The sequence below is a fragment of the Cydia splendana genome, chromosome 1 (assembly GCF_910591565.1).
Source record: "Cydia splendana chromosome 1, ilCydSple1.2, whole genome shotgun sequence".
Taxonomy (NCBI): Eukaryota; Metazoa; Arthropoda; class Insecta; order Lepidoptera; family Tortricidae; genus Cydia; species Cydia splendana.
Window position 1 is genome coordinate 24,321,520 of NC_085960.1, and position 22,039 is coordinate 24,343,558.

The 22,039-nt window shown below is 38.5% G+C and overlaps 2 protein-coding genes across 2 annotated transcripts; one reads left to right on the top strand and one right to left on the bottom strand.

The window, feature by feature from the left end:
- The first annotated feature begins 1,340 nt into the window (after window positions 1–1,340).
- LOC134797419 (T-cell activation inhibitor, mitochondrial) lies at window positions 1,341–10,927 on the top strand. The gene is made up of 13 exons (XM_063769647.1): window positions 1,341–1,475; window positions 1,699–1,822; window positions 1,904–2,021; window positions 2,797–2,935; window positions 3,024–3,128; window positions 3,365–3,482; window positions 3,940–4,042; window positions 4,423–4,514; window positions 5,005–5,105; window positions 7,414–7,560; window positions 7,989–8,120; window positions 8,598–8,742; window positions 9,336–10,927. Exons 1-13 carry the CDS (start codon window positions 1,453–1,455, stop codon window positions 9,420–9,422), a joined length of 1,434 nt encoding a protein of 477 aa, XP_063625717.1. The 5' UTR covers window positions 1,341–1,452; the 3' UTR covers window positions 9,423–10,927.
- On the bottom strand, window positions 10,649–21,149 carry LOC134796962 (kinesin-like protein costa). The gene is made up of 6 exons (XM_063769159.1): window positions 20,725–21,149; window positions 17,741–19,830; window positions 16,980–17,198; window positions 13,915–14,051; window positions 12,864–13,005; window positions 10,649–11,046 (listed from the first exon to the last, which is right to left on the bottom strand). Exons 1-6 carry the CDS (start codon window positions 20,999–21,001, stop codon window positions 10,930–10,932), a joined length of 2,982 nt encoding a protein of 993 aa, XP_063625229.1. The 5' UTR covers window positions 21,002–21,149; the 3' UTR covers window positions 10,649–10,929.
- Window positions 21,150–22,039: the final 890 nt, after the last annotated feature.

Genomic DNA, 22,039 nt, shown 5'->3' on the forward strand with positions numbered 1-22,039 from the left:
ACATATTTTGTAACTTGATTAAAATTCGGAATATTTATTCAAAGATTTTTAAATAAAATAAAAGACTGACTGTAGAATTATTATTCATTGAATATTATTTGTGCGACACTACAGTTCACAGAATATTAATTTTAACAATTATTATTTTACAAAATTACCTTTCACATACTGGTAGTATTCATTGAAATTGCTAAAAAAGGAGATTAGGTTACTTTAGAGCTGCAACTTCTAAGAAAACGAACCCTTGCTGGAAAAGTGGGTTAGGTTAGGTTAGAACTGCGACCCCCAAGAAAACGAACGGTTGCCAGAAAAGTGGGTTAGGTTAGGTTAGAACTGCGACCCCCAAGAAAACGAACTGTTGCCAGAAAAGTGGGTTAGGTTAGGTTAGAACTGCGACCCCCATAAAAACGAACTTTATCCATAAAAGTGGATTAGGTTAGGTTAGAACTGCGACCCCTAAGAAAACGAAATGTTGCCAGAAAAGTGGGTTAGGTTAGGTTAGAACTGCGACCCCCAAGAAAACGAACTCCTTCCAGAGAAGCAGATTGCGTTAAATTAACGACTAAATAAATAAAATTCGACTAAATGACTATTCTGTATATTAAATTTTGGTGAACCGTATTTATAAGAAGTGACTTTTCTACAGATCGATGATTCTGTGAAATGCATTTTTTTCCGTCGTATTTTTTAAAGAGCATTTCTTACAAATGCTCGAACAGCTACTTACATAAAGCTGATTATTTTTGACTGATATTGTTACTACTTGGCATGGCACCGACTTCAAACATATCAGTTGGTAACGCATAGACTTCAAAAAGGATAATATTTTATTTCATCCTTTTTGAAGTCGGTTTGCTTTTTTTTGTAAAAAGTTTTTATTAACAAGATTTGCTTGACCAGCTACATTGAGCTACATATACATAATTATCATAAGGCCTCCTTCTAACGAGCAGCGCGCATTAAAAACGCGCTTGAATCCGTCCACACCACACGCTTAATTTGATTTAACAACCAACGCTAATCGCTAGTTGAAAATCCAACAACGCTTGATAAAAATCGCCACCGCCATCGTGTGAATAAATACACATGTATCCATTTGTGTCATTCAAAAGCTTTTTTATCCCACGTTGTAAAAGCGCTCGTGCATATAAATAAGCCCTAACCAAGCCCTAACCAAATCATAACGTAGGTACATCGAAACGAAACGCACCAAGTGTCAGTCGCAGAACAGTGTCATGGCCGCAGCTACCTATATTACTTACTTTACTCTTTGGCCGCAGCCGTCAGCCTTCTGTCATAATTAGTTTAGTTACTTTAGTTACTGTCAGTGTCAACCTAATGTCATGATATAACCAAAAGCAAGCTTATAGTAATTAATATCAAAGTAGGTTTAAGTGCGCAAAATAAACGTTTTTCCGTTTACCAGCACTCAGGCTGATCAGGCTTTAAATAATGTATTCCAGGATAAAAATAAGGTATTAGACGTTTTGTTTATATTTAATTACAATTCACAAAACCCTGTATGTTCATGGTCAATTAGATTAACCTGTTTACAAGTTGTTGAATTCACTAACTTCTGTGTTATTTAATTTAAAAAAATTAATTCGATGCGAGGAAAAGATCGTTTGTTTGCCCAGAAATAGGGCACAAATGGGTTGTTAAAAAATCCTAATAACTAAGTACATTCACTGTGTTCAGCTGTTGCCAATGTGCTGGAGGAGTTCTGTGCAGATATTTGAGTTCAGCCGAAATATCGACGGCGCTGCGGCCTTTTTACTTCAGTGTACATCCAGACTTGTTTGGAAAATACCCAGAACAGAGAGTAAGTTATTGCTTTGTACTTTCATCTGTTACTCTGATTTCTGAATTGTGTATTGAATTTAAAAGTTATGTCTTATTGCAGAAGATAAATGAAAACTCATTACAACAATTAAGTGCTCTAATAGAGGCACAGCAATCTAGTCAAAGAATGTCTATACCTCCACTATCATTTTACTTAAGGCAAAAGGATATGGCAGAAGGTATGTCACCTCATTGATCATATATTATAATCAGAGATCGGGCAGGGGTGAGCTATTTGCATTATAATATGACGTAAGACATGTCAAATTATAAGGTAAATAGCTCAGCCCCGCCAACCTTTGAGTATAATATTCTCTTGATTGAAAAAAATACCACTACTTTCATAAATTATTAGTATCTGATAATATACTTTTGCAAATGAATTGCTGTTGATAATACAAAGTAAAATCAGATTTACAGTCAGTAGCAATAGTTGCTCAGTGGGCGAGGTGTTCAAAATGATCTTGACGCAACTTTATTATTAAGAGAATTAGAGTGCATCAAGGTAATTTTGAACACCTCGCCCGCTTAACAACTATTGCTGCTTACTGTATCATATGTATATTGTGAATGCCATTAGAACTGATAATAGTAGGTAATAATAGTAGTTTCTAGCTCATTGAAATGTATTTATTTGTCAGAATATGGTAAATTGATGTGATCTTGAATTAGAATTAATGCAAGTTCCATCATAATCTACCCTGAAGGCAACTCACTAGGGGTCAGCAAACTTTTGAAGAGAAAAGCCAATCACAATAGAAATCATCAGTTTTAAGTATGTCAAAGAGCCGCAAAAGTTGATTTGATTGGTCTAAATTCTCTAATTGTTATTTGTTTGGGTATCTTGAAGAGCTATTATTGCAAATCCAAAGAGCCACTTGGCTTGTAGCTGCTGTTTGCCTACCCCGGGTTTAGGATGTGAAAATGTAATTTCATGTTTTTTAATACTTTCAGGTGAATTCAAACTAGTCAGAATCCAGTTGAACAGCAGTGATGTTAGGGAAACAGTTGTAAAAGTTTTAAGTGCATGTGATATATCTACAAAATATATTGATAAGATACCAAAAAGTCCACAGAAGAACAATACTTTTAGGTAAACAATAAAAAATTTAAGCTACCTTTTAAAAGTTGATAAAGTAGAAATAAGTCAGAATAATATTAAATGAAATAATTGTTTGCAGTAAGGAAAACTTTACAAAAGCTTATAAAGAATACAGTGTTGAATTTGAGAAAGTTGCTCGAATGAAGAGAAAAGTTCAGGAAAAGAAAGCAGTTGAAAATCTCATGTAAGTAGGTACTTTTATTATGTGATGATTTGATTACCATATTCATAAGGAAAGAAAATTTATTATATCAACATTTTGACAGACTATAATTTTGCTTTAGCAGTCCTCATTATTTAGTTTATTTGGTCAGATTCTTAATTTTGGATTGCCTCAATGCAACTGTTCTGCAAAATCCTATATCTTCTGCAGTCTATTGCCACATTTAATTTCTACAATAATCATTTTTATTATTATAGAGAGTGGATCTACGACAATAGTGCAACAGCACGGAGTAAATATGAAGCAACAAGTGCAACCAGGGACCAAGTGAAGAGCTTAATGGACCACCTATGCAGTACTTATGGTATAAAAGAAGTTCGTAAAATAAAATATTAAGTCAATACTTGTTATTATTGTAAATCTGTATTTTATAATCCGTATCCTCTCTTTAAGTGTCTCAGGGACCTGCCGCCAAAAAGATGCTTTCATACAGTCGAAGTATAAATAACATGAAAATTGACATGAACATTTAAGTAACATATGTCTGGTACTAGTTTTTGTTGCTATTGCTAAATATTGTAATACAACTAAAATAGATCCAGTAAAAGATTTGTATGTAAAACATTTACTAGCTCTCTCTGTATTAATTACGAGACGCAACTAAAACTACTATCAGACATAAATATATGTTACTTGAATATCCATGCCAAATTCATATATATACTTATCATCATTTATGATGTGTTCTACTGTCTGTTTTACCTTACTGCAAACATCAGGCACATAAGTCTGCTGAGACGCATTTGTTTGTTCTCATACAATGTGCTTGCAGGTAAAATATGATGGTGGTTGGAATATTAGCCATATCAGAGGTGCGCTACAAAGTCTGGTTGCGCTAGCCACGCAACATTCGCAACATATGAGTAATTTAACAGGTAAGTTCGAAAGTGCTTGTGTACAATCAGCTGCAGATATAACAATGTTTTCCACATTAATTAACCCATGACAATATCAAAATATCCTAAAAATCACTGTAGATGCATCGTGATTTTCTCTGGGCGGGAAAAGACAGTTAGTTGTATGGGTAGCTCGAGGCTCTCTATATAGCCGTTTTAAACATCCCATACAAAATGTTCTCTGACCGATCATCGTCACATTCCTATGTGATGAACTTTAACAAGAGCAGAAGTGCTCTGCGGTGCACACGTCACACTATAAATGCGTGTAACAAATAGCATGTGGCTCACACCCATGCACACTGTTCAAACCTCTGATCAATGACCATTTTAAACTAGGTATCATTGTTTTGTTTCAGGTAGAAACATTGCCTTAGGACAATTTACTGGCGTAAGCTTAGATGGCGATGTTTTCCTGAATATTATTGACGTAAGAAACGAATGGCTCTCGGTAAGTTAATACGATTGAGAATAATTGTAGATAATGTTTATATTCAAGTCAATAGTATATCATGAATTGATATTAATGATCATGTACTTTATATGTAATATTATGTAATACCAAGTAATACTTACCGACCTTACGACCGGTCTGGCCTAGTGGGTAGTGACCCTGCCTGTGAAGCCGATGGTCCTAGGTTCGAATCCCAGTAAGGGCATTTATTTGTGTGATGACACAGATATTTGTTCCTGAGTGATGGTTGTTTTCTATGTATTTAAGTTTTATATATTATATATATCGTTGTCTGAGTACCCACAATACAAGCCTTCTTGAGCTTACTGTGGGACTTAGTCAATCTGTGTAAGAACATCCTATAATATTTATTTATTTATTTTATTTATATATTACTAATAGTTATATTACATTTGCTATGTAGTAAGTGCTATATTCAGTTCCTAGATATTTAATTGCATTAAGGAATGTGTTTTATATATTTCAGCTTATTAAAAAGGTTAGCCAAGAAGATAGCGCTCTGACACAAATACCTCACTATGAAGAGGCTTTGTCCAGTATACTAAGGAATATACACATTTGTAGACGGTAATATTTTATTTTCGTTTTACTGTTAAACAATGCTATTTTGTTTTGATATTCCAAAATAATATTAAATTATTAACCATTCAAAAAAACGAAAAGCAAAAGACAAAGGCAGTCTTTAAACTTCCAAGTTTTAACACCTTTACTTTTATCTGAATCATATTTGCAACACTTCTTGGTATACGATTGGCCTGAAATATTTGTGCAATCCCGTAATTTCAGTGGCAATGCAATAATGTGCTAATATGGATCCACAGACCAACCCCTATAGACCGACCTTATAGGACGACTCGCGGTCACCGCCCGTATGGTGTATAGGTCAAATATAAGATTGTTCGCGCGCCGCTCCGATCAGTTGCGCCCAACGTAACGACCTGTTAGCAGTGTGCACGAGTCTAAGAAAATAAATCGTAAACTATTGAATTCATTGGGAAATCATGGGATATTGCAGCGTAAAATGGTGTGGCAAGTCATCTAAGACATCTACTTACGAAACAGATGGAATAACATCCCACAGGAAAGTCAAATTCATTATTTCATTGAATAATGTTTCTTGTCCGCGGGGTTCATTTTATACTGGTCAGTAAGCAGAGGCGAAGTATGTCCGTCCCTTTTCGTCAACTTGAAAATGCAATGCGCTATCCCTTTCCCTTTCGACTAGTGATGTGACGATGATGGTTTTTCAGTTGCGGAAACTTCGTGCTTCGTCATACCGTATTGTACCATTTTAGACATAATATATAGGTAATATGTTGTGTAAGTTTTTTAGAATCCTCTAGGCCAGCGGAGCAGTTAGGCCGCATGTCACGAGATGGACCTGATGATGAACTTCAAAGAAGTGCGAGGGCACTCGGTGTTGGTTTGTGATAGACATATGTTGTATGGGTTTTTTAGAATCCTCTAGGTGAGCAGTTAGCTCTCATGTCACGAGATGGACCTGATGATGAACTCCAAAGAAGTGCGAGGGAACTCGGTGTTGGTTTGTGATAGACATATGTTGTATGAGTTTTTTAGAATCCTCTAGGTGAGCAGTTAGGTCTCATGTCACGAGATGGACCTGATGATGAACTTCAAAGAAGTGCGAGGGAACTCGGTGTTGGTTTGTGATAGACATATGTTGTATGGGTTTTTTAGAATCCTGTAGGTGAGCAGTTAGGTCTCATGTCTCGAGATGGACCTGATGATGAACTTCAAATAAGTGCGAGAGAACTCGGAGTTGATTTGTAATAGGCATATGTTATTGGTCCATTTGAATATGTTTTCAATACAACCTTCTATGACCTTAATAAAACGGACAAAAGAAAATAATTGTATGAGATTTCGGCGACGCTTTTACCTCGTATCAAAAGAGATTGCGATTCTGAGTGGAAATAATATAAAAATTCTAAACTTTAAAATTCATGTTCTGGGTACTTTAAGCAGAAATGCCCTAATATGTTAAGTAAAAATTTCAGGTACATTGTTAAATTACTTAATGAAATATTAAATTAATCAATATAATTATTAAGTAAGTTTACTCTAAGTATACTAAATTGGTAACAATTTTACCACAATACATTTCGGTATCACTGGTAGCAGTACCCACTACCAGTAATGAACATGTCCCATCCCTACGCTTGCACGTGTCAGCGCGCCATGTTTGAATCGACCAATCGCAACGCCGTGAGCACCCCTCCCGCACCTCACAGTTTGGTGATTTGCGTCGGGAACAAAATGGCCAATATTAGGTTTCTAGAGGCGGTGTTCTGTGTATGGATCTGATCTAGTAATAGAGTATGCAGTCGGAAGATGGTAAAAAGACCTCCGCTCCGTATCAAAAAAACCGGGCAAGTGCGAGTCGGACTCGCGCACGAAGGGTTCCGTACCATAATGCAAAAAAAACGAAAAAAAAGCAAAAAAAAACGGTCACCCATCCAAGTACTGACCACTCCCGACGTTGCTTAACTTTGGTCAAAAATCACGTTTGTTGTATGGGAGCCCCATTTAAATCTTTATTTTATTCTGTTTTTAGTATTTGTTGTTATAGCGGCAACAGAAATACATCATCTGTGAAAATTTCAACTGTCTAGCTATCACGGTTCGTGAGATACAGCCTGGTGACAGACGGACGGACGGACGGACGGACGGACGGACGGACGGACGGACGGACGGACGGACAGCGAAGTCTTAGTAATAGGGTCCCGTTTTACCCTTTGGGTACGGAACCCTAAAAACTCAACCATATCAGAATAATCTAGCCTATATCTAGAGGATAAAACAAATTATGTGCCAGTCGTTTCTAAGAAATACATCAAATACACATTTTCTATAGGAAATTCATGCCAAAAGTGTCAGCTCACCAGTACTGCAGCCACTTGAGACAGCTCATCACATCCATCGGGGACTTTTACGGGCGCGGGAAGAAGATCCCTGCCTCGGTGCCGGAATCGCTTAGCAAATACCAGATTGTGGTTGAGCCGTAAGTTCGAATTGTCTTCATGTGTTAGCAAAACACATACTTACTTAATATGTTTAGATTCGTAATTTTAGGTATAGACAAAAAAAAATCCTGGTCGCGCCATTGGGTCAAGTAGAGGGAGCAACTTTAAATTTTGTGCCTTTGAAGTATAATCAAAATAGCAAAACCGATCGTGTTCGAAGGCAAGGAAAATAGGTGGTTTTGGGAATATCAATACACCTTATCAAACAAATTCCCCTGCCGCGTCTGTCTGTATGTTCGCGAAAAATTCAAAAACTTCTCAACGGATTTTCATACGGTTTTCACCTGTCAATAGATTTATTCTAGAGGAAGGCTTTAGAAAAGGTTTTGTGTAACCCGAGCCGGGGCGGGTCGCTAGTTTGGAAAATATTATTTGTCTGTGTCTAAATGGTAGCCTTTACTTACAGGGAGGCCGGTCCCCTGATGCTGTCCCCCACGGGCCAGTTCATCACGCCGTCCTCCTGTCCTGCCGACGAGCTCATCTACTTCATCAGCAACCACCTGGACGAAGCCATGATGCTCCTCACTGAGTACAGCATGTAAGTTTTCAATCACACTTCTCGAATTACCGTACCGTACCTGCTTACAGAAACATTTGTTCAAACATTTACCAATGTGTACCTAATAGCAGATTTCTGCATGAAGCATGTTCTCGAAGACGTTTAGAATAATAAAATGAGACCGAAACACACTTTTCACTAAGTATTATTCTATGGTACCTACTATTCATATGGTACTCAATTATTTATAGAACTAAACTTCCAAGAACAAACGTGTTCAGATTAGGTTTTAGGATTTCACAATCTACAGATTAAAGAAAATATATTCCAAGAGCATACGTATACCTACTAATGTTAAAGCAACAATTATTGATATGAATTAACAAAACATGAACGTAAACAAAAGTAGCTTGGTGCACCTTCTTGGATGGCCTATTCTTATTTCTATGAAAATATTAATAAGGAAAATTGATAATGAAAGGACAAAAGTTCCATTGAACAATTCGTTTTATTCAGCAACAAGCACGTGGAAAAGGCACTTTACAAAGAAGTGAAAGAGCGGTTCGGCCTCTTGGAGCTACACAAAGACGACAGCATCACGCCGGCGCTCATGATCCTGTGCTGCCAGCGGCTGCTCACGCGCATCGACAATATTGACACGGTAACACATGTTTACCAGTTATAATGTTGGCCGTCGAAGTATTTTACAGATGGCGCCAGCATGGTGGATTTTGGGAAAGCTTAATCTCATATAACAAATCGGTAAAACATATGCTGGCGCCATCTTACAAACCTTTGACAGTTGCCAACCCCATTGGTGATTCTCGTTTAATATTCATGGCAGTATAGTGAATTAAAGAAATATGTCAAAGGGGTAGGTATGTACTATTTTTCTGAAAATGACAGTAAGCCGAGATTTGATTTTTACTGTTAAATAGTCAAGTCAATAAAATTTAAAAAGCCGCGTTCGTAAGCCACACTTATAATATATCTTTTTCTTCACAATTGTCATGAAAAATATTACATACTAATATATACACATAGGCATATTGAAATTTTAAAATTAAATCATAAAACCTGTTACTTTTTTTTTATGTAACATTTAAAATTTTATTAAGATTTTTAATCAAGTTTTAATATTATAATATCAATGTCAATATTAAAAAGTATTAACTACACCAAAACTGGAGATCACATAGAGCATTTATTAATCTAGGACTATAATATTTAAAAAAAAAATTCTTTTTGTTGCAGAAATTACAAGGAAATATTGTATACGTCACACATTACTACTCGGTACTAACGGAGGGCGTTTTATGCATACCTTGGAACTTCAAATGAGACCTTTGCACACTTATACCTACAACGTAAAGAATTTAAATATTGTACATAGGTCACGCTGAAAGTTTTAGAGTAGACCATTTTGAGATAATACAGTTAATATAAACCATTTTTATAATGCACTCCACTACGCTTTACGCTTTATATTTTTTTTTATTAAAAAAAATATTATTTAGTTTTTTCAGATACTTTCCATTCGGTTGTCGTTTGTTTTTTTTAGGATTGGAAATTTAAAATCTTGTGTTATAATTTCTTGTGGCCCCAGTTAACTTCTTAAAGATGTGATGACGATGAAAATAGGAAATTTTAATAATGAATTACTGTTTCTATCTTTTAATACAATTTTATCTATTTCGTACTTCTCTTATTATCATTATAGCGACTACCAAAATAGCTGCATATCAGCAAATTTTCGAGTCTGAAAGCCTAAGAGCCAACATGACACAACAAATACGTATACATGTTGTTTGAGCGATTCTAAAAACTTAGTGTTATCCTCGTATTTATTTACTCCCTGATTCATAACACTTTACAGGCCAGAATTAGTTAATTTATGTATTATCCCTTTCTTACAAATACATATACATGAGTCAAAATGACATATTAAGACAAACAATTGACAGCTAATGGAGCCCTGTAACGTTTATAAATAGCTGAAAAAATAGTACCTGGTTAAATAGTTTAATTTTTAAGTATGTAAGTACTCGCCAACTGTTACAGTAGGTATAGTTATATCTTTTATTGCATGCCAATTTTTCCTTGGAGTGATACTTTTAAAACTCTCGTTTCAAATAGTAAAATATAAATACATAAAGCATTTAGCATTTCTTTATTTCGTGAAACAAAGTTCATCAAGAATACGAATTAGTCGAAACTATGTGATGTTACCTTTATTTCAGTCAGTATAAAGGCGTATCCAGATTAGTCAATTTTTCGCCAATTTGATTCAATTTCCTGATCGAATCAGGAGGTGCGGATGCAAATACCATTCATTTCTGATCAAATCGGTTGATTTGATCCGATGATGATGATGATTTGTCCCGTCTGGATACCACTTAAAAATAATAAAGGAGTGAATCTTAGTGTCGTGCTCCGTGACAGTATCTTGTCCGCTTTTGTTTTATTAGCTGTGGTCAACAATATCAAGCGAGTGGTTAAAACGAAGCCTGCGATTATCATCTAATCTTTAATCAAAAATAACAAGTTTTTTAAATAGTAGGTATTGATAATTTTATGATTGCAGTTTATCACGTTGGATTTTGTAATATGCTTTTAATGCTTAGAATCGGTGCCACAATGGATCACAACTTTAGAAAATTATAACGCTTACATTATTTTTACAATAGAATATGAAATCGTTTCGAATTTACATTAATTTTAATATTAGTTACTAGTAAAAAGTTTTAAACAGAGATGTATAAAATCATGGATAAATGTATTGTAATATTTTGTAAAAAGCGAATATGATAAATATATGTAAAGTCAGAAATAAAGCTACTAGTAAATATCAGTGTTTCTTGTGTTGCACGATGACGAGCTTGTTCCTCTCCTTGGTGACGCGCGCCGCGGGCGCCGCCGTGGCCGGCATCAGCTGCCGCAGGTTCTGGCTCGGGATCAACGGCGCCTGCAACACACAACTCGGTTAACGCATGCAGTGCAGTAATAGACTTAACAAACGTTTAATCCCACTGGTAGGGCATGCTATGGAAATAGTTTTGGTGTCTATGCAGTCAAAACGATTCTTAACACATTCATTGCCAACCAGGTAAACAAGACATCCGCGCCAGGCCACAACAATTTCGTCATATAAAGCTGTAGTAGGGTAATTCGCCAGTAACTGGCCACCCGAAACCAAAATTCTATTCACATATAAATAGAATTCATTTTAGTATAAGGTGGCCATGGCCAGTTATTGAAACCTTATACTAAAATGAATTCTGTTTATAGGTGAATAGAATTCAGTTTTAGTTTAGGGCGGCCAGTTACTAAAACTGGCCAGTTACTGGCGAATTACCCTACCACGATTCACGACCGCTGCTCGTGCAGTCGATGCTGCTGATACCCCTACCCTCATTCTCCAAGTGATACTCCTGAAAGCAGCTTTAGCAACTGTTGATATATTTTCAATAGAATTACCCCGCAGAAAGCGATGCAAAATCAGTGTGACGTCAATTCGTTACTACGTCTCAACGGACTAGCCTAGTAATCCAGTTTCGCAACAACAAATGCCGATCCTCTGATCGGTCACGTACATAGTTAATAATGTTAATATGCAGTATGTTGTCAGCCATTTTAAAACGTGTTTGAAATTATTTGTCATCATTAGTCCAGTAGTTCAGTAAATCAGAGTTCAGAGTGATTCAAAACGTGAAATCTTGAGAGTTGCGAGGGTTTCAAAGACCCAGAGGTAAACAAACTTTGATCCCGAGTGAAACACAAATCGTGAAAATTAACCTGCAATATTTAACGTGACCATCAACCGGGCCGAATAGGGATAAAAACTGGAAAGGTCATGTACCTGATAATTTCTTAACACATTCGACACCGCGTACCCGACTCTCGGGCACTCGTAAACTTTACTCAGATGCCGGCATACCCGCTAGTCGGGCAAGAGCTATAAACCTACACGCGACGCCGAAGTGCCCGACAGGCGGGCAAGCATTGCATCTTCACTACCTCAGGGCTGCCACTGCCACTAACAGAAAAAAATGTAAGTCTTCTGATTATTATGTGGTCGAAAAGTTGGTACAGTTGATTATTATATTTTATTACTTCACTTTGTATTTTTATTTACTTTACCTAATGCGATTACAAAATAAAAATTCTTATTAGTTGGTTACGTGAAATTGCATACACGGGTATGTATCAATAGGAGTTAGAATTAGGAGAAGAACAAAACGGGGAGCCTAAACAGATGAGACAGCAGATTTAATTTTATCCACGTACTTATACGAAAGTTACTTGTCACAGCCCTGAGCGTCCGCCGCTTGCCCGACTAGCGGGTTCGCGGCGTGCGGCATTGAGTTGCACGTCGTTGCCCGACTAGCGAGTATTGTCGGTTTCTGGGGTATTGTTTGAAATTTTGCCTGGTTGCGAAAGTGTTAACCTTTTGAATGCCTAACGGCGCATCCATTTGCCGTGCCACTGACGCCACGGGGGTAAAATTAAGTTTTGTTAATAAATAATGCCAACCTATAAGTGGGGTGTTTTTCAGTAGATTTTCATCAAAAAAGGATCGACGTCAAATGCCGTCTTTGGCGTCATTGTCACGATTTTGCGTTGACGTCAATTGCCGGCTGTGGCGTTCAAAAGGTTAAAAACTAGCCCTACAAATAATATCATGCACACCTAATCTACTATTATTGTCAATCGCATTTCTGTGAGTAGTATTTCACCCCTATTCAGCCCGGTTGACGGTACCACAGCATATTCGCCACTCACCGGCGGACATCTGGCCAGCTGCTTCATCCGGTCGACGAGGCGCATGGCGTCGTCGGACGTGTCGGTGTCCGTCGTCATGCCGAGGGACAGCGCTCGCTCGGGGTTGCCGCCCTCTAGGAACCGGTGCACCGATTGGTATTGTCTGAAATTGATTAGGTAAATTAGGGCTTGGAAATGTCAATTTCGTGTTACGACATTACAAAAAAACCGGCCAAGTGCGAGTCGGACTCGCACACGAAGGGTTCCGTACCATTATCTATAAAAACGGTCACCCATCCAAGTACTGACCCCGCCCGACGTTGCTTAACTTCGGTCAAAAATCACGTTTGTTGTATGGGAGCCCCACTTAAATCTTTATTTTATTCTGTTTTTAGTATTTGTTGTTATAGCGGCATCATCTGTGAAAATTTCAACTGTCTAGCTATCACGGTTCGTGAGATACAGCCTGGTGACAGACGGACGGACGGACGGACGGACGGACGGACGGACGGACGGACGGACGGACGGACGGACGGACGGACAGCGGAGTCTTAGTAATAGGGTCCCGTTTTACCCTTTGGGTACAGAACCCTAAAAAAACAGGTTTTTTTCTTCTTTTTATGTTAACTGATAATTACAGACTGGCAAACTGGCATTTTGTCAACAGCAGCAGAATACAAAACAACAAAGTTTCATAGTAAAGCGCCGGGGCGCGCCGGCTGACGTTGATCAGTCAGTCAAATGTGGTTGGTGTAACTGGCCCTATATGTACTCATTCCTTTTGTTTTGGGTGATAATACAGTATGATTCTCTCTGTCTATGCTCCAGTGACAAAGTGACTTTTGCATCTTGCATTGTAGAAAGCAATTTCAGGCAAAGATAAATTTTAAATTAAAGACCTTGAGAGTCTGTTTGACATTGATGTTTAGTAGGACCTCGGGGAGATCCGAGATGTTTTCCCCTGGATGGTTGGTTAAATAAAACTATGCTATCTATTGCGGTCGGCGACTGCGTCCAGCGTGCGTGGCCCTAAGGAAAGGTAACTACGACGTAATATCGGCTGGAAGCACACCTGGTCTGCGCGTGGTGGCGGGCGCGCTGCGCGAGGCGCCAGGCGGCGGCGGCGCGCGCGCGCCACGCCGCCGCGTCCTCGGCCGCCGCCGCCGCGCCCGCCTCCAGCGCCGCGCACGCGCTGCGCAGGTCCACCACCTGCAACACAATACTCATGCTTTTGGACCTGTATCATTAAAACCTCCTGAGACCCTTCCTATAATTTTGAGTATACAGGGTGATCAATCCAAATGGGTCAGTATGGAGAAGTCAGAAACTATGAGAGATAGCGAAATCTGTTCTTAGGAACCATGGCTTCGATTTTAGATTTAATAATAATGGCATTAAATTTTTTTTAAATCTATCATACATAACCGGGATTCGAACCTGGTCAATATTCTTTATGTAATCGCGTGTAGTATTTGTTTGTATGGCAAATTTTAAACGATGCGTGATAGGTGGGGGGTGCTCGACCAAATATCATAGAGGGCCCCGAGACAAAACAAACTACATTTAAAACAATTCAAAATGGCCGACTTTTTTTTTCAAGTTGGTCCGAGCGCGCTGAGATTTGGCATGCGGCGAGTTTGGGGACCCAACATTAGCATGTCAAAAAAAAATTGGAAATATCCAAAATGGCGGCGGACACGGGCAAAGTCAAATTTCCAAGTAGGTTAAGCGAGCCCAAAGGGCGAGCTTCAGGCCGGGAGGTCGAAGGCACCACCCCGACTCCCAAAACGCGAGGCCGAAGGCCGAGCTGCGTGAATGCGGTGCTTCTAAGCGTTCTACCAAGTCAACTGTCTTGATGAGCGAAGCCGGCGGGCCGAATGCCCGACGGCGAAATGTCGAGGCTTGCGAAGGCCGAAGGCCGAGCTCCGCGTAGGGCCGAAGGCCCGAAGCGTCACACGAGAGGGGGAAGTTGGAGCTTAAACACGACCCAACACTTTTCCTATTGGGAGTCGGGGTGGAGGCTCCGGGCCTTCGGCCCTCCGCCGGGGTCGGCCTTCGGCCTCCCGGCCTGAAGCTCGCATTTCGGGCTCGCTTACCCTACTTGGAAATTTGACTTTGCCCGTGTCCGCCATTTTGGATTTTTCCAAAAAAATTTTTTGACTAGGTAATCTTGGACCCCCAGGCTCGCCGCATGCCAAATCTCAGCGCATTCGGACCAATTTGAAAAAATTAAAAATAAAAGTCGGCCATTTTGATATTTTTTTAATGTAGTTTGTGTTTTCTCGGGGCCCTCTTTGATACTTGGTCGAGCACCCCCCACCTATCACGCATCGTTTAAAAGTTGCCATACAAACAAATACTACACGCGATTACATAAAGAATATTGACCAGGTCCGAATCCCGGTTATGTATGATAGATTTAAAAAAAATTTAGGCCATTATTAATTAATGTAAAATCGACGCCATGGTTCCTAAGAACAGATTTCGCTATCTCTTATAGTTTCTGACTTCTCCATACTGACCCATTTGGATTGATCATCCTGTATATACCACAGTGTAATTTGAAATTTTGTGCAACAGGTTCCAGATTTGAAATCTAATGTATATGTTGCAGTCGGATCGTATAATCCGCCGTATTACATTACGGCTAGCCGTTTTCAAAAACAGGGGCGTTTTGAAATGCGGCGGTTCCACGATTAGCCGGATTGAATGCGGCTGAATGAGAATCCGCCGGAATGTATTCGACGCCATACGTTCTTCAACACGGCTAGCCGTAATGTAATACAGCGAGTCATTAGCCGCCGCTTTGACAGTTTTTAGGTCCCATTTTTAACACTCGTAGCGCTGCCTGACATAACAACAACAAACTATGAAAAACGCTGGGGTGTCCATCAAATCTGGAGTTCGTCGGACTGTTTCTTTTCAAAACACATTTCCTTCGCAACTTAACTAGACGAGCTATTTCGGAGCGGTTTGTCCTTCGGGCATCTGAAGCTACCTAACGAACCTAAGTACCTATTGATTTAGTGAGACGTCCGTGAAAACATTACACTTTGGGGGAAAAAAGCGTAGGTTAGGTTCGTTAGGTAGCTTCAGATGCCCGAAGGGCAAACCGCCCAGAAATAGGAGCCCCGCAAAGCGGGTCTCCGTCTATTTAAGTTGTGAAGGAAATGTTTTGGAAAAGAAACACATGTAGTGCGTGGGATCATGGTAAAAAAAAATTTTATTGCAAACATTGTCAAACTCCGGTTACGTAGGCGACCGAAAGAACTGGTCACTCTACAATCTAAATAGTAGTACGATGCGGCTAAACGTAGGCCGCCTTATTTAAGAACGTATCGCAATGACAATCCGCCTAATCGTCGAACAGCCGCATTTCAAAACGCCCCTGTTTTTGAAAACGGCTAGCCGTAATGTAATACGGCGGATTATACGATCTGACTACGACATATAGACTTTGAGAGGTAGACCGCTCGCCGCCCCGCTGCCTACTGGCGTCAAGGCTAACAATGTCTTCCCGTACGAGGGTTGCACTGAAAATTTCGGGAATAGCACAAATGGATAAATGTATCAATTTAAGAAAATTTTACTGTTTTTCAAGGTGGTTTATCCGCTTTGTAGCGAAGAGCGCCTACAAGCAGAGAACCAGCCTAACGGGTCGCTGGTAGTGAATGTGTTAAGGTGGCGACTGACTTGTAACATTTCGGTGTAATGTAACGTTCACGGCGAACATGTCACATTTTAGTAACATTACAGCTACGCCGCGCCCGCTCGTCTCGAACGCTCTGCTCACTTGTGCTCCATATTCAAAATACCTGAGACCCGAGACGCGCGCTCGCTAACCCTTACTGACTGCTGTAATGCTCGGGTTGTATCGTGTTACATTACATCGAAATGTTACAAGTCAGTCGCCAACTTTAGACACCTGTTTTACAATTGTTCTTGTGGTCCAACCTAAGGTTTGACAAGTGCAACTGCCGCCCATGACCCCCTCATGTTGCGAGATGGAAAGGAGCGCGGTATGAGTTAGTTAAAGTTAGCAATTCGAAAGAGGATATGATAATTTACCTAGGTTATCATTTAGGGAAACTCGGAAAGAAAGAACATCATTTTCCACTATCAGAAACCGAAACATACCTTTTGGAAATATCTATAGAGAAGGGTCTTCATTTCATCATGTGGCAGTTTATCAAGCCTCGCCATCAGCATCTGCTCTCCCCGGCTCTTGGAGTCGCGATTGTCGGCGCAATCCGACAAAGAGGCGGACGGCGATCGACCGCATATTAGGTTGTTCTTGTACTCTATGGCGGTGTCTATGGCTTCTATAGCCTCTTCACATTCAAGCAATTTGCGCTCCTAGGACATGAAAAATTCTTAATGTAGGAATGGTGATAAAAAAATTCAACGAAAAGTATTATGTATGTGTGTATAGGAGAAAAAAATAAGTTTGTTGAGAACCATAGATAATAGAAGATGTAAGATGCTTGGACACCTCTTACGACACGACTAGTTTATCAAAAACATCATAGAAGGGAGAGTTTAAGCAACCAACACATACATCAAGGTCAAGTTAAGGAAAACTCAACGTCGCGTCGTATCAGGCTGTCAAGCAGGCGCTCCACCGACAAAAGTCTAAACTTTTAAATATATCATGACAATATTGACAATGATGATGATGAGGAATGGATTCTAATCTAGATTCACATATGAAAATAATGAAGAATGTGTTAAACAAAGTGGGTCTAAATCATCTCAACAAGTAGCAGCCCTCCTGTATGCTTCACATTAGCTAACTTAACTGGTTACATTCATAACTACTCACTAACTAACTTAACCTTAACTTAACTGGTCATTCCTCAAGAGGACATAATTTTGGATCCACATATAGGTTTACTTACCTCAGAATCTGATAAGGATTTGTATATTTTTCTTTTGTGACCTAAACTACATCTTTGTTCATGCAAACATTCCCTGGTCTTCCTCAAGTTTTTAATTTCTTTCCTTAACATAAATTCCTTTTCTTTTGATAGTTCTAAATTCTCCAAATCATTTGTCTTTTCTTTAAGTATACTGTCTATATGAGATATTCTATGTGTAAAGTGTTTTAAAGAATGCACCTTTTTATCTTTTACTTCAACTGAAGATTCAGATAGTTCATCTAATTTCATTTTGTCCTTAACTAGTTCTACATCTAATGTGTTTTTACGTTTTTCGTCTTTTTTTATTTGCCGCTTTATTTGATCTATTTGTTTTTTATATGTTTTCAGACTAGTTTCATGCTTTCTTATCTCTTTTATATTGTCTTGGTCTATTGCGCTGGACTCTTCACTGTCTTCTAGTTGTTTTTCATATTTCTCTATTATAGACTTACATTGTTGCAAATGGTGTAATAATTTGACATTATTCTTGTCTATGGCTAACTTTGAATGTGTAGCTGCAAAGTCTGCCTTGGCTTTATTATACTGGTTCTTCGTGGCTACTTTGTCAGCATAAGGTTTATTTTGTGAATTGTGATTCATTGCTCGCGAGAGGTCATCTATCAGTCTTTCTTTGGCAATACAAAGATTTATCAATTCTTTGAGTTGTGATTGGCTGTTCCCAATTTCTTTAGATAGTTTCCTAGCTAACACTTGTTTCTGTGCATACTTTTCTTTAGTCATTTTATACTTTTTACATAACTCTACATTCTTTGGAGAGTCAATCATTTTAAGAAGCTCTCGCTCAATCAGCTTTGGTTCAGGATCTAGATCATTTTTGTGAGATTCAATAAGAATTCTTTGAGATTCAGGTGATATTGCTTTTGCTGCCACTTTTCTTAGTAAGTCAAGTTCTGGTCCAGATAAACTTTCGCCTGGTTGAATGGTTCTTCTACGCCCAGAGTTTGATTGTGAAGTCATAATGGGCAAAGATTGTGATCCACTAGTTTCAGATATAGTGATATCATCAGAGTCTGCATGGTTCAGATATTCCTCACATCTATCTGCAAATAGTTGATCATTCTTTTCTCTAAAATATTCCATGAATTTATCTAGTTTGTCTTGGAAGACTGTGTCAGAGTCACTATCTTCTGATTCAGACTCTACATCAGATTCACTGGGCTCATCACTGGGTTCAGTGTCTTCTGCAATTCTTGGCAAGCCATGCCTTGGGCCTACGTCTTTATTTTCTACCACATCTGTATTGAGACATTCATCACATTCAGCTTTCAAGAACAACCATTCACTCACTTGGTTGACATCTGTTTCTGATAAAGATTTAGATTGCAATATTTTATTAAATAGTCCTTCTGCATTAGATACTAATTTGATCCACTGAGCAGTAGCAAATTGCAAATTGAAATTGTTATCAACTGGTGGTGCCATCGATTTTTCGCTGTATACGGGCGTATTGTTATCCGCAAATAAATTGACTGTCACAAAATTCTTAATTCCTCTGCAGCATAAACACAAATTCAGTATTTTCAATGTATCTTGATAATCTTCAGGTTCCGTGCTGGTACAGCCTATCACCCAAGTAAATGCGCGACCCCCAAATGAGTCTCGGAGCATAGCAGTGAGAATACATTGATCATAATTTATTTGTTTGGGTGGATTGCCAGCTAACAGTTCCTTTATTATATTTTCTAAAGCAAAAAGTCCAGGTTCTGGATATGCCGCTAGATCACAAAAGCTAGCTGTTGACATTCTGTGATTGAGGACTCCATTTGTGCCAACCCATTTTTGTTCCATACTGACTGTAAAGACTGTATGGTTGTTACCCTGGCAACGCTGCCGCCAACCTAACTGCAAATACTGAAATGCTTCCTCAACATTACAGCATCTGACTAAACCGGCTCCCAATACATCAAATATATTGTTGTTCACAACTTGCATCCATGTTATGTGTAAAATGTACTCCCTCTCAGGCATTTGATTCAGTTTATGAAATATCTCAGTCAGGAACCTGGGTACAATTCCTTGGTCACACTCGCTATGAATACATTCAAAACCTGAAAAATGTAATAAAAATCAATAAAGGGGTTTAACATACATAATAATTGCAGTTTTCAATAAAAAAATTGGCATGATAAAATCTTTAAACAAAATAAATGTCATATTTAAAATTCATTTGTTGACGTGACATTCTTTATTCAGGTAAACACTATGTATAAGTTTACAGCTCCAGCCAAGGCACTTATACTGTTAATAGGTACATATGTTGTCAGTATCAGTCAGTATCATAAAATTAGTAGGTACACTTATTGTATTAACACACTTATCTTTATAATTGAACATACATACTAAGTTACATAGAGATAAAAAAAATAATCTGATATTAAATGACATAGGTAGAGTTTAAAAAAATCCTGAGACTACATTGTAGGGACGGCCACTTGTCTGCGAATATGTCTGCGTTTTGGACTGTAGCTATGAAGTTATTTAGTAATTCTATTGCTCGGTACGTGGGTGCGTTTGAACCGTGATAGGTGCAAACATTTGGATATGCAAAAAGGTTTCTGGCTCTTGTCCGTCTTTGGGTCATAGACTTACATATGTGTACCAAATTTCAACTTAATTGGTCCAGTCGTTTCGGAGCAAATAGGCTGTGACAGACGGACGGACAGACAGACGCACGAGTGATCCTATAAGGGTTCCATTTTTTCCTTTTGAGGTACGGAACCCTAAAAATAACAATATTAGCAGATAAACAAACATACAAAAAGAGAGAAATATTATCTATTTTAATGTTTACAATTTACAATAGGGAGACCTACCTCATATCAACCAACACAAAACTAAAAAAAATATTAGCCAATATTGGTTGGGTTGATCATACAAGTGACAACCGTTCATTAAGACTAATCCCATTTTGACCATTTTCAACAAATTTATATTAAACATACCTGGCCCAAACAATGTGTAGGTCTTCCCAGTCTTAGGCTGCCCAAAGACAACCACTGAAGTATCACACCCATCTAGGAAACAATTTATTTGCGGTATCATAAACGAATTGAAGAGATGTGCTTGAGTACAGTCCACTGGCAAAGCCCTGTTGACGTGAAAAGTTTGCCCACTTTCTGTTATCACGATTTGAGTCACTGGATTACTGAATATGCATTGTGAGGAGTCCACTAGGCTCGGAGGCTTCAACCGCACAGCGATTTGCACTGGGATCTCCATGGTGACTCCTTGGAGGAGCTAATTTATAGTTATCCCAAGATCACATTTTGTCTACACAAGTGTGCGGTAACTAATGAATTTCGTGAAAAATCTTCTATACCTCGAAAAATAACACAATCCACACCAAATTGTACACAAATTGAGGTGACACAAAATTGACAAATTCACTTTTTTTTTAAATAAATCACAAAACGAAACGTACAGTACAGAAAAAAAGGTTTTTTACGTTTTTTTTCTAATGCACAGCTAAACTATATACAGCTAGACAGCCCGCATAGTTTGGCCCGCATACATTTTTTTACACGTTGATTGCTTGATTGCTAGGTCGGACTGGTCGGACATTATCAAAATCCGTTCAGGCGGAACAATCAAACTGCCAATTTGATTAGAAATTAAATCTTAAGGCTAGGTTCACACGGCGTTATTTTTTCCCAAGGCCCCAACGCTGTCTGTTCTCTTTGACGGCGCAGAAACTAGTATCATTTCTCTCTCCTTGCTCTTTTAAAAATGCCGTTTGTCAAAAAAGGACAACCATACTGTTGACAAGATGGACTTCAAATCCAGGTGTCCCCTTTTTAGGTAGACCCAGGTTGTGTATGTGTGCGTATAAACGTATATGTGTGCTCTTTTAGGGATGTAAAAAATCGATTTTAATCATGTTACATATCGATAAACGCTACACAGCGGAACGAAATAGCGATTAATTGAAGCTTCAATATCTTCGTTAAACATAAATATAATTGAAATGCTAATGGTCCATTAGTAATGGATAATGAATATATTATAATATAATAAAATAATTCAATTATTGCGGAACACCTATTTTAGTAGGTATTTATGTATTTTAATTAAATATCTGAACTTTCCCTTGGTTCCCTGGTGGGGCGTGACTATAAAATTGTGATCTGATAACCACAATAAAGAATAAAAGCGTTTTTGCTCATTTTAGGTATCGTTAAACCTTTGAAGTAAAATTAAAATTGCAAGAAATGTCGATAGTTTATCGATATGACTTTATCGACATGGCTCCAGTAAGGT